The sequence below is a fragment of the Gastrolobium bilobum genome, unplaced genomic scaffold (assembly GCF_033153095.1).
Source record: "Gastrolobium bilobum isolate Gb01-03AN ecotype WA unplaced genomic scaffold, APGP_CSIRO_Gbil_v1 utg11686, whole genome shotgun sequence".
NCBI lineage: Eukaryota > Viridiplantae > Streptophyta > Magnoliopsida > Fabales > Fabaceae > Gastrolobium > Gastrolobium bilobum.
The window spans coordinates 45,672-58,195 of record NW_026897523.1 but is presented as its reverse complement, the minus strand read 5'-3'; the positions used below and the strand labels follow the sequence as shown (position 1 = coordinate 58,195).

The 12,524-nt window shown below is 34.5% G+C and overlaps 1 protein-coding gene across 3 annotated transcripts; it reads right to left on the bottom strand.

Moving 5' to 3' along the window:
* Positions 1 to 134: 134 nt before the first annotated feature.
* LOC133307632 (importin beta-like SAD2) lies at positions 135 to 11,678 on the bottom strand. 3 transcript variants are annotated; one of them, XM_061508172.1, is made up of 22 exons: positions 11,522 to 11,678; positions 11,208 to 11,343; positions 11,043 to 11,133; positions 10,780 to 10,929; positions 10,374 to 10,536; positions 8,888 to 9,072; positions 8,614 to 8,787; positions 7,359 to 7,504; positions 7,149 to 7,272; positions 6,895 to 7,075; positions 5,825 to 5,984; positions 5,687 to 5,728; positions 5,486 to 5,604; positions 5,178 to 5,376; positions 4,504 to 4,635; positions 3,966 to 4,069; positions 3,653 to 3,839; positions 3,050 to 3,182; positions 2,766 to 2,905; positions 2,464 to 2,627; positions 1,143 to 1,269; positions 135 to 1,032 (listed from the first exon to the last, which is right to left on the bottom strand). In XM_061508172.1, exons 1-22 carry the CDS (start codon positions 11,600 to 11,602, stop codon positions 872 to 874), a joined length of 3,099 nt encoding a protein of 1,032 aa, XP_061364156.1. In that variant the 5' UTR covers positions 11,603 to 11,678; the 3' UTR covers positions 135 to 871. The 3 variants fall into 3 exon arrangements, with proteins under 3 accessions (XP_061364156.1, XP_061364158.1, XP_061364155.1); XM_061508174.1 differs by having other exon boundaries at positions 2,464 to 2,624; XM_061508171.1 differs by having other exon boundaries at positions 3,050 to 3,189; positions 3,660 to 3,839.
* Positions 11,679 to 12,524: the final 846 nt, after the last annotated feature.

Below are 12,524 nucleotides of genomic sequence, written 5' to 3'. Positions count from 1 at the left end.
CATGTATGCATATATATTATATATTTGAAAACTTTTATGTATAGATAAAATTACAAATAAGTATTCCACATATGGATCAAAGTTATATTTAAACGTATTTTTTTTTTATTGGGATTGATCGAGAGCAGTACAGAAGTTTCATGATCCGGGTGTGTGTCAGCTTCTGAAGCATTACAAAATATATTAGAACAAAATGACAAGAACAACCAGCTGGCTTATTTCTCCCCACAAATTTATATTGATATAAAGAATGGATATAACTTGTTTTACAACGTGCAGCAAGCCACACTTGAAAAGCTTTGCAAATCCTAAATCCCATCCCTTCAATAAGCAGTGGGTTATACTCTCAACCCAAAAAAATTTATAACCAAAAGAACGATAAAAATGCAAAGAATTTTTAATGCTATCCCTCACCAAAACTTACCAATCCAACCATTGGCCCCCTTGTTTTCCCATCTGAGTGACAGGAGAGAAACATCACAAAACTTGTATATATGAAGCCGTTGCTGCACTAATAGAAGACCAGACAATGGTTTCCATACATTGGAAGTACCGAAACTCTCAACTACGACAAAACATGGAGACTTGAAAGAGCAAAGGGAAAGAGACAAAGTTATGGTCCGAGGTACCAAATTCCGCAGTTTCCCGAATCCAACATCCTCTGAAGTCAACAGAATTTCAGTGCACCAAACTCTCAGCATTTCAAAACTGCAAACTCTTCAAAATTCATACACCAATTAGAACCACTGAGCCAACAAATGCCTCAAATAAATACGCAACCCTCTGCTTCTCTTCCCAAGAATGGATGGATGAAGGCTCTACTTGAGAATACAAAAGCAAAACAAGAACAAAGAATGTACATCCAAAAGCCTTAAGAGTCTGTGGCAGCCGATGACTTGTCTAATTTTTCCTTTTCAATCTCTCCTCTTCTCACTTCAGCATGCTGGGCAACACCACTAGCTATAGCTTGATAAGAAAACTCAAGTGTATGGGTGAGGTTCTGAAACCTCAATGGATCTGACGATTGCATCACTACACGAAAATTTATTTTGAAAGGCAGGAATATCATCAGACAACAATAATGATGATGATAAAAGTACTGATGAAACTTTTAACATGTTTAGACAGCAATATCAGCATACCTTTCATCGTATCAACAAATAAAACAAAAGGATCCACGTCATCAATTGGGGTCTGCAACTCTTCATCATCACTGAAATCATCATCGGAGTCTTCGTCATCCTCATCGTTGGGCCTGAATGATTTTGCCTGTTACAATACGAATTTAAGATCTAAAATTAAATGACAAATAAGGAATACAAATAAATAAAGGGAAAAGTATTTGTTATTTTTTTTATTTTTTTTGGTAAACAAGTATTTGTTATTTTAAATAACACAAAGTTATGTCATTTTTAATGAAACTGCGTTTTAGTATGTTTTTACATTCTCTCTCCTCCACTTTTTTTTCTTTCTAATTTTATAAAAAAGAGAAAATGACAAAACACACTAAAATGACGTAATTTTATTAAAAATGACATAACTTTGTGTCATTTAAAATGACACACTTTTCCCATAAATAAATGGTGAATGTATAATCAAGATGAACGTGCACAAATTTTGTTTTCAGGAGAAAAAAACAAAACTTTCATTCTTAAAAAATATAAATTTGAATTTATTAGACCATAGTTCTGAATACTGGACTAGACCAGCTGGTTCAACCACAGTTCCGAGCAAGATGGCTTACTGGATCGGTTATGCACCTTATGGAGGTCCATTGAACCAGTCCATAAGTTAAAGAAACAGTTATTTATTGTCAGCGGTGAATACTTCTACTGGGTGAGCATCACTTTTGCACAAGTGCTGGGTTGGGGATCAAACCCAGTGGTCCACCACTATGCATTGCCAGCAGCTGTACCATGAAGCTGAAACACTTCTATGGTTAAAGTAATGCAAGCTTTTTATTTCATATTTATATTGAATTGTTGAAATGTAACTACTTTAAAACTAATCAATAATATATGTCAAACATACAAAAAAAAAGTAATAAAAATTAATCTCTAAAAATAATTAAAAATACAATATTTTGTATTTCAATAGTTTAAAAAGTTGCAAAATATTTTACATTTCAATACTCTGATTTGTTCTATACACACGAATAATATCTAAAATCAAATTTCTTAAGCATTGAATCATGAACTGCTCCCATTTTTGCTTCAATAACTAGTTTGATTTTCAAAACAATAAAAAAAATAATGTTCTAACTAAATTAATTAAGTATTCAGAATCAAATAAAATTTTCAAGAGCAAGAAAATGAACTCTTAGCAAATACTATAATTTCCTATATAAAAGCTCATACACATATAAACTACAAAATTGCTTTATTGCATGCAAACTGATAAACTCAATATCCTATATTCAAGTAAAATATCCATGCAAATATTTTGTAGGTGATATTTGCGAACCTGTTCAGCCAACTTTCTAAGTTTACTACTGTCAGCTTCATCCCCATCCTCAGCATCAATTCCCATTTCCTTGTCAGAACCATTTCCATCCTCATCTTCATCATCAGTTTGAAAGCCATCCATATCATCATCATCATCTTCAGCTTCTTCCTCTTTTGCAGCTTCTGCACAGTAAGTACAATAACTGACAATTAGACAATCACAAATCTGATTAAAGTAAAAAGGAAGTCAATCCACTCCTGCTGAACATATAATTGCAAGTCTGCAACATTTCAGAGTTACAGAAAAAGGATGACAGAGACCTGCAACTTGATCCTTGTATGCAACCAGAAGATCAAGTGTGGCCCGGAACACCCGGCCTAAAGCCTCTCCTGGCAATTGATCAGCTGGAAGTGCCAGTAAAGATGTTAAACCAAGGCAGCAAACTTTCTTGTCATGTTCCCTGCATAAAGATTGTTGTAAGTGCGCAATAATTACACCTTCACATTGTCACACACACAATAAATTCCATTATTGAATAAAAAGCTTAGTATGGAGAAAGAAAATAAAGCAAGGAGGGATGGTGAAGAGGCAAAAAAAAACAGACCTTCTAAAATGAGCACGCACACCACTCTTCTTGACTTCTTGCAGCATATGAAACCAAAGATTGAAGATTTCTGATGCAACACCTAACTTTTGCAATATGCTGAGAGTCAGTACTGCATTGTAGTATAAAGCATCTGCAATCTGCAAAAATTATATCCCGTTAGAAGGAAGTTACATTATGGGGCACTTTCCTGTCATCTTTGAGAAGATTGGCAAACATACACGATATACAAACTGAACTCATTTGTAGTGATCAATCAGAAATCACACCAAAAAAATAATTCTTTTCATTTGTTTTCTTATTCTTTATAAATTTTAACTTTGTAAAAGAATCGCTCAAGGAAGTACAAACCATATGAACAAGGAGAACAAAGCATTTGCATAGAAACCCACACAAAATTAAGCATTTGCATAACTAACTTGAGAAGCCGGTGTAATTCTGTGAAGTTTCAATGAAGCTCCAAAACACAAGGGTTTTTAAGCTAACAGTAGTATAAATGGACCACAGAAAATCCAGCTATTGAGCATGTCATAACACCGTAAACCAAGGAAGCAACAGAAGCCAATTATCTCATTTCTACATGTTAATATGGATCTTAATAACTGCTTACCACTTGCATGAGAAGACATTTCAAATATGACTTTGCAGTTCGATGCAAGCGTTCAACTGTAATTCTGAGATATGGCTCAACCCAGTGATCCACCTGCCCTCTGCAGTTCATGAAGACAACCTCAATAAGCTTTGGAGCTGGCTCAATATCACTGTCCTCCATATTTTGGTCTGCCATAATCTTCAATGTACAAATCAGAGACATCAGTAAGAAGATAGAAAAAATAATAACAATCATTTCCAATCCCCAACTCCACTCCTAACAGGTGGTGGCTTAAGTAATTCAAATAATGCAAAGATAACTCACAGATGAAATCATATTCCATAGACTCTGTTGATAGTCAGGTTCTTTGCAAGTAAGGAAATGGGCAGTTCCCCTTGAAATATAATTGTCCAAAGGAACCAGAATATCTGCAGAAGAAACCACCCAAATAAATATGTAGAAAATGAAAAATTATATACCAGTCATACATCAATTTAAATGTTGGGGGTGCTCTATCCAGACAAAGCAACCGAGAAGATATATAATTGAAACTGTAAAGAACCTTGGGTATCCCAAGGTTCTTTACAGAAACTATGAATAGTATGGATATCAGCACCACAGAAATAGAATCCTTTTATTAAGTAACCAGACAAGTACTGCACCAAGGAAAAAACAGAGAAGATGTTGTATTATGTTCATAGCTGAGTCTACCCTCAGGTTTACTGGGAGACACCAACATCTCTAGCTTTATATTAACAATAAAAAAAGCCAACCAAAAGATGATCTAAACTATGTGCTTGAATTTTGTAGAGCAAAGAGAATTTGACATGAATTGCAACCAAAATATAGTTCAGAAACATACTTGGAAAGAAATCGATTGCCCAATCTGCTAGTGCTTCCATCATCAATGGCCAAAGACTCCACATGTCCAATGATATTGTTGGAGAGAAAAAAGTCATATATGATACAATCTCCAAAATTTCTTCAAAAACCTCTGCAGGCAAGTACATAAGATAATGGGAATAATTACAAGCAAGAAAATCCAGTGAAATTAAAATTTGAGAACCATAGTCTTCATACCACAATGCATTAAAGACACAGAAATACACACGCCATTCGAAAATCCAAGAAGCTGAAGGTGTAAAATAAACCAGCTTAAGCTATTCTCAGCATCAGATTATTTGACACAAACTGAAGCATACTATTCTATATTAAAGCAACAAGGATAACAGCTGTCCAAAAAACAGCTTACAATAAACTATCAAGAACATGAGATGCTTGACTAATATACTTGATATATTCTTCAAATCTAGAGCTCTCCATCTGAAATACTCTCATCAGATTAATTAAGAGCAACCAACATGCGTTCAATTATGCAACTAGTAAAATGAGTGATACCTCAATCCAAGCCATTAAGTAGATTCACATTTGCTTCAATAAATGTGTATACAAGGACACATTGGCAAAGAGGAGGCGATACAAACAAAAGAAAGGCCCAAAGTCATCTAGGTAAACATGATTCAAAGGGGCAAATACCTTGACCATCTGTTGTTAGCATTCTACGCATTATCGGAAGCAAAGTTGGCTCAATTTGAACAAAAAGTTGAGGAAGACTGCTCACGGATTCAAGTATTGTGCTAATAGCACGCAAACAACCAACTGCAGCCAGAGCACCCGGATCATCGGCTTCATCATCTGCTTCAGCAGTGTTCATACACCTCCAAAATGCAGCTGCCTATTTTAAAAAAGAAGACTGCAATGTTACTATACGGAAAAATACTAGCTCTCTAAAGCAAGAACAACTTTCTAGGCAGATATAAATGTTTTAAATAAATATATATTACCAAATTTTGGCACAGCCCAAATGCATAAGGTGCCATTTCTTCCCCAAATTTGTCCACAATAGTCTCCAAAGTAAATACAAGGTCCTCATTCTCAACCTCATTCATAAGTTTGAAAAACTCTGGATATATTTGTTAGTTAAACTTGTTCACCAGGCCAAAAACAAAAATTAAAGTGCAGACAATTTTATCACACCCACATACCATCAAGGAGTTGAGGAAGAATAGGACGAATTTCATTTAAATCTGCATCAATACAGAATAAAAAATAAGCATAGTAAACATTGAACTTTAGAAAGATTTATTCAATTCAAAATAGAAACAAAACACAGTCATTAACACCTTTGCAAGCTTCAACAAAAGAACGCAAAGCAAAAACAGAATCAATGCGGACAGGAAGTTCAGGATCACGCATTCCACATACAACACACTGTAATGCCTTCCGGAAATTGTTCTGATCTGAGAAGCTAATGTGGGCATATTGTCCAGCAACCCATGCTGCCTGTTTTTCACAGAAAATCAATGGATATCCAAAATTCTTAAGAATACAGAATAAAAACTCCATAACCAATGTCTGATTCAATTTCTAATTAATTTACATCAAGTCAAATCAAAATATTAAATTGCATATTGCAACACTAATGTTTTGTATGGTTATTGTGAAGGAAATTTAGAGAGCATTGCACCATTCCCTAGATTCATTGCATTTCAAAATATTAGGGAAACAAAAAGAAGAGGTCTAGTTCTACTTCAATGGAGGCTCACATTTGGCAACACCCCAACCTGTGGGAGGATTGCAAGGGAAGCCACAAGTGGACAAATGATTAATTTGGCATACACTTACTTTGCAGCCAATAAATGTCATATTTGCATTATCTTCGTCTCAAACACTACTGCTTTAATTAATGAAATTAAATAGCACATATTCCTTTCTCTTTTATATACAAAATAAAATAATGAAAAGAATATCAGTTTCATTCCCTTTTGTTCCATTCTTGAATTAAAAGTCTCATCTGTTCCATTCCTTTCTTTCAAATGCAATGAGAGTGCATTACACCACCTATGCCATAAAAGAAAATTAATTGCGCTCATGAAGAAACATCTTACTTCTTATAAGAATATCATAAGTGCATGGACATAAGACAGCAACAGAAAATTGGAGCCCTTGGCACGAGTTCACTTCAGCCTATTACAAACTTACCTCTCCCAATTTTTGCAGATCTTTTCACATCCAAAACAACATTAGATATGGACATCAAAATTAGGACGTGCTTTTAGTATGGTTTAATGTGAATGCCAACTTCGCCTTTTTTTAGAAGCATCCTTCTTACACCCAAAAGCAGGAAAAAGAGCAAAAGAGTGCATCTGGCATGCATAAAAAAAGATGCAAATATAAACTATATAGGTCATACCTTGGCCCTAAGGTGGCCAACAGGACTGCTGAACTCAGGAAATACATGTTGAACTAACATACGCTCAAGTTCAGATTTATAAGGCTCGGTTTGTTTCAATTTGTCACAAAGTGCCCCAATAGCAAGAAGAGCACCATCTTTCTGTCTATAAGGCTTGTATTCTGCAGGTGCTTCATCATACCTAGCATAGCAAAAACCTAAATATAGCGTCCAATCCATAAATCATCTATTCTAACAGAAAGTAAGATATTTACCTTTTGAAAACTTCAACTATGAATTGAATAAACTTATGAAGATTATCTTTCCCGCGTTTTCGGACCAACTCAGTCACAAAATCCATGGAGGCAGTCCTAGGACTATACAAGTCCTCGATGATGTCTATAATAAAGAATTAGAAGCTATAAGCACATCCAATGTCATTCCTTGACATTTGGTTTCCATGTTTATACACAAATAAGACTTACCATAGCCTTTCCTTACATATTCATGTGGATCTTCATCCCAAAGCTTTTGATCATTATCATTAAAGCACATAAGAGGGAAAACTATTTCAAAAAGAAGAACATCAAGCCGAGGTTGCAGCACAGTATACATGTTATTCTTTGGAATACTGCATATGTTAAAAAAGTTCCAAGAAAAATAATTAATTCCAAAATAAATATATATCCTGAAAAACTCAGCAGTATCAAGTAAAAGCATTCAACAGAGCTACTAATATTTCAATTTAAAAATGTTCTAAGTCCAACACTCCACACAGCAGAAAGTTGTTAAGTTTTGGATTGGGAATTTGGAATGAAATAGCTATATCCATGAGCCCATAATAGCATTTAGCAGGAGATTTTCCCAAGTGATAGTAGCATGGCTTCTAGACTGAATTGCCATAGATGTCCACCATGACAAGAAGCTACTCTAACTTTAGCTGTGTAAAGTGAGGACCTCAGAAAGGAAGGATAAGCATATCAAAGGACAAAAGTAATGTCTATCACCCTCCTTCCCCAAAATTATGTCAAGACAAAAGAGTTTGAGTCGGGATTTACCGGCTTCAAGAACCACAGGCCGGAAAACCAGACCATCCCAGTATTTTGATATCGGTTTAGTCTTGATTTTAGGGCTGATGTATATTTCCATAACATTTTAAGATCACAATTACTTAGGTTTACTAGCATCTGTATGTTAATATTTTTGTTTCATATTTTCAGTTTTAGAAGACCAGGACTAGGGATATTATTGGGCTTTCATTGACGTTTTAAGTGTTTTATAATTAGTTAGGAAGCCCAACTATCCTTATAAGACAAAGATCTTATTGCCTAATGCCCGTGCATGTGGGTCTGTGGGATAAGTCATAGCCTCATAGGAGATTAATTTAATACCCTACAATGCTTGTTTTTGGCTTTCAAATGATTTATCAGCATATAGAATAATTATCATTGGATGGAACATTGATGCCCAGTAGAAACGGGGAAAGTGATCAGATTTGTATTTCTCTGCTAAAACTGATTGCAGGCATGGTATAGCTGCTACCAAAATTAAGAGAACTAAATAACACAAAAATAATCAACAATTCATAAATTAAACCTGTGTGCTTAATGCTCAGAATTGTCTTACCTAACAATGTATATCCCTACCTAAATAAGAACTGGTTGAAAGCTTGGAAATGACATTATTGAATAACATGGAATGACACTACAAATTAATGAGCACAAAATAATTGAAAACCACCTGTTGCTTAGATATTGAAGAACCAGGTTGATAACTCTGTCAGGTAAATAGTCACCAACTCGAATAACATTCAACAGATTTAAGTGGCAGTCCAAGATCTTCCCTGCATAATGCTTCTGAAACATTTGAGCAAAGGCTCTATTTTCTGGGTTTTGCAGCTTCAAGTCACCAAAACTATAACATGATGGTTTATACACCCACAGAAATTAAGAATCAATCAACCACTCAATAGCAAAGCTCATATTTGTTAACTAAAGTAATCCACAAAACATACCGAGTGTAGAGCCTATTTAGAATGTGAATCGTCCATTTTTTTACCTTCCACCAACCCCATGATTTTCTAAGCTCTGGATCAACAGGCTGACCTTCCAAGGGAACAGGCCTCTCCAATACATTTAAAAACAGCACCATCCAAGCATTGAAGACATTTTGATCAAACAAAAGCTTTGGAATCTCCAACTGAATAAATTCAAACAATAAACACATAATTGCATATTTAAATTCAGAAAACCTAAGTGGAGAAAAACATAAAAATATGTGAGGCAACTGAAAATGATAATGCTATCTCAAGTTTAAAAGAGGTTGAGATTCTCTATTTTTTTCTAGTAATAGCAAGTTCCAATCCCCACCACCCAAAAAAAAAACTGTGGCAAAAATTATTATTAACTTTATTTACATAAACTATAAAGCTGGCTTCTTTTATTCAAGACATAAACTTTGCTTTTATATTTGTCATCAACGTGAACATGTACTGCCGCACAAACTGATACAAGTATTCCGAGATGGCTTTCTATTCTTTGTTTATTCATTTAATATGCGGGAGTAAATATGCTAAGTTTGATAAGAGAAGATCAAATGTTAAGCCCAAGTGATGCAAAATTGTGTACCAGCTTCAAGCAATTGGGTTCCCGAGTTGTTTTGGGACAAATTATGCTTATTTGGCTCTCTTAATGGCTCAATTATGAAGGATGGTCCAAATATTAGCATTTTAAGTTCTATAAAGAAATAATTGATGGTTATTCCTAAGTCGACCTAGGGAGGCGAAAAATTAGTATTAACACTTTTGATTTCCTATGCTAATCAGCCTTGGGAGCTTAGTTTTCATTTTCCTTTGTCTTGGGAATATAATTATATTATTTCCTAATCAACTCAACTCTTGGAAGTTGTTATTAAGCTAGTTTGAAGGCAAATCAGTCTGCGGAGTTGGAGAATAATTAGTAGTTGATTTCTCTCGGCATTTTCATGCTTTTAGTTTCCTCTATAAATAGGGAATACTTGTAACCCACAAAGCAATAATTTGATGCATGAAAATTGAGTGTTGCAAGTTCTCTCAATTGTGTTGGACTCTTCTTAGGTTTTGAGTAGTGACATAGCCTTAATCTCAAGCCATATCTCTCTTGTTTCATTAGAAATAGTGTTCTTCAATTTGTTCTTCTCTCAAAGTTCAATTCTCTCATCCTTGTACCCATCCCGCATCGACAAGGGCCACCCAACAGCAGGGAAAAGATAAAGACATATCTACCGCTTTCAAATTGTTGTCCTATAGTTCTATTACTAAGAGTTATCTCATATTGTAACTTAGTAAACAAGTAAACAACTACGACTTGCGCCAGGCATGGATAAAAATGGCTGTAAAAAAAACACAGGTTATACATAATAAATGCAACATGCACGGTAGGAAAGGTTTGATCTATCTCATATTGCATATGAAATCCCTTCACTTAAAGGATACATGTGAGTGAGAGTGAAAAAAAACGTACATATATGGATGACCAGAATATTTTACAGATAAGCTTGATCAAATCTGCTACTTCAAGTGATGGATTAGCAATCTGGACAAGCCTGTTAAATATATTGAGAAGGTGAGGAAATGTCTCCCCTACAACATGGTAAACCGGTGTCCTGTCCTCATCTGACTTGAACCTGAGAACAGAAAAAGAGAAAGTTTTCAGAAGTAACATACATGGGAGGAATCAATTGGATTATTACTGATGATTCATATGATACTCGAAGGATAGAAAGGTAGTGCACAAGGTCTTGCTTGTAAAAAGCAGCAAAAGAGATCAGTCAAGTGGTATAACCAAGAGGCATGAGCAAGAGCTATAACACAAATTCTTTCCACTAAAAGAAGATATATAGAGTCTATAATGATAAATATAAACTTACTCATATTTTCTAGAAAGAATCCGCAGCACAAATAAGGCAGCATAGACTTGTTGATCCTGTAAATTATGCTTGATCCAATCAAGAAGACGAGGACACTGTTCGGGATAATCAGAATGTATAATTGTTTTGAGGCACTCACCAAGTTGTACCCTACAATGATAGGGCAAGATGTGATGTTATGTGATGTGAGAGAGAAGAGGAAGAAAACACAAAGCAGAGTAGAATTACAGTATAGTATAGTATAGTATAGTATAGTATTGTACCTCAACAAAGGAGGAACTTGAGATACAAAGAGGAGAATGTGATCCCTGACGACGTCTTTATCGGCGGGTGAAATGGTGTGTTGGGCAGCATCTGTAATGAAAATTATGAGTATGGAAATGGAATGGAATGGAAGGCGCTATAAGTATCAATTCATTAGCACTTACCAGGGTCATGAGGAGACCAATTCTTCGCAATGAAATTCTTGAAATGAATGGTGGCAAATTGTCGCACGGCAATGTCACAGTTGTTGTCGACAATGATTTGTAACACCCTCACCAGATGCTGAGGGGCGTACTGGATCTGCGTATAATTCAATTTAATTTATTTGAATTGAATTGAATGAGTAACTAAGCTATACTATGCTATGCTATGCTATGCTATGCTATATCTCCAAAATCAGATTAATTGAGATAACATTGATTGATTGATTGATTGAGAGAGAAAGAGAAAGAGAAAGAACAAAGCAAAGCAAAGCAACCTGATCCAAGTTTTGTTCAGCAGCTTTACGTTCATCGGGATTGGGACTAAGAGCAGCTTGGAGAATAACAGCAAGATCCATATCTAAATCCTCAGTCCTCTGCTCTCACCACTTCGCTTCACTTCACTAGGGTTTAGAAATTAACTTTGCGCTTTTCTCATTGCTCTCACACAACATGCTTATGCTATTTAAATTTAAGTGCTAGGGTTTACGGCTATTTTATTGTTTATTTTCGTCTTTAACTTTTCACGACAATTGAACTATTTTTAAGGTTTTAATTCTATGGAGTTTTATTTTTATTTTTTATTTTTGAGAAAAACAAATATTATGTCGTACGAAAATTCCTAGGTAATGTCATAGATAGAGACAATCAATTATGGGGTCACTATTTTTAAAATAAAAGAAATGTAAGAGAATTGATAGGCCCACTTTTATGTGTGTATAAGAAAATTGCTTGTGTCATGTGAAATGAGAAAAATATTACCTTTTTTTTATGTTTTGTGCCAATATTGTTGGTTTAATAATGTCTCTTAAATAGATTTTAATATGTTATTATATTTTTATCGTTAAATTTCTTAAATGTCAAAGGATTGCCTGATTTTTTTTTAATTTAGTTTTGTTGTAAATTAATTTTATCAAATTAGAATCAATCGTAATTATCATTAGGGGTATAAATAGGCTAAATTACTTTTTGACATAAAAAACATTTGATCTGACCTGACATGTTAGCCTATGTAGACCCCAGATTTCCAGGCTGGCTTGACCTATATTTAAGAAATAAAAGACTTAGCCTAGGCTTGTTAACCTGTATAAACTTATTAAACATTCAACAATTAAAAGAAGGGAAAGGTTATATTTACTACTTTTTTCTTACTACTTGTTACTACTAAATCTTAACCATTGATTTCCGTCAATCTAACAGTTATAATTTATTAAAATTAATAATTAATTAATAAGTGTGACCTAATAAATTATAACCGTTAGATTGGTGGAAATCAACGGT

Coding starts and splice junctions, on each gene's coding strand:
- LOC133307632 (XM_061508172.1), bottom strand. CDS start 11,602: ATGGATCTTGCTGTTATTCTCCAAGCTGCTCTTAGTCCCAATCCCGAT. Junction 5,605..5,686: donor TCTTCCTCAACTCCTTGATG/GTATGTGGGTGT, acceptor AAATATATCCAG/AGTTTTTCAAACTTATGAAT. Junction 3,840..3,965: donor TATGGAATATGATTTCATCT/GTGAGTTATCTT, acceptor TGTACATTGAAG/ATTATGGCAGACCAAAATAT.